Genomic DNA, 361 nt, shown 5'->3' on the forward strand with positions numbered 1-361 from the left:
ACAGGCAAGCTGCAGCCTCTCCACGGGGAGGAAGCATGCAGGGCAAGGAGCAGGGGGTTCAGTGGAGCCTGCGGGGCGTGTCTGACGGCTCTTCCTCCCCCCCCCAGGGGAGCAGAGGCTGAGGGAGCTGCGGCAGGAGGGGGCAGACGTCCCGCCCGGCACCATCGAGGACTGGCTGGAGAAGAGGGCCAAGAGGCTGAGTGCAGCTCAGAGTAACAGGTACCTCTGGCTGGGGAGCACCCCTCTGAGGGCTGGTGGCTGCTCCTGGCCCGCATGGTGCACAGGGGGTCCCGCAAGAGGGGTGGAGTGGGGTAGGAGGGGGTGCAGGGGATCGTAGACTCATGGAATGGTTTGGGTGGGA

General features: G+C 67.0%; 1 protein-coding gene across 1 annotated transcript in view; it reads left to right on the forward strand.

Annotated features, from left to right (window-relative positions):
- ZMAT5 (zinc finger, matrin-type 5) overlaps window positions 1-219 on the forward strand; it is a gene marked incomplete at its 3' end in the record, with an annotated part of 9,262 nt that extends 9,043 nt beyond the window's left edge. The window contains exon 4 of the mRNA XM_008945384.1: window positions 108-219. Within this exon, the coding sequence (XP_008943632.1) occupies window positions 108-219 (112 nt within the window). The remainder of the gene's footprint in view (window positions 1-107) is intronic.
- Window positions 220-361: the final 142 nt, after the last annotated feature.

This window comes from Merops nubicus, unplaced genomic scaffold (genome assembly GCF_000691845.1).
Source record: "Merops nubicus isolate BGI_N331 unplaced genomic scaffold, ASM69184v1 scaffold9700, whole genome shotgun sequence".
Lineage (NCBI taxonomy): Eukaryota > Metazoa > Chordata > Aves > Coraciiformes > Meropidae > Merops > Merops nubicus.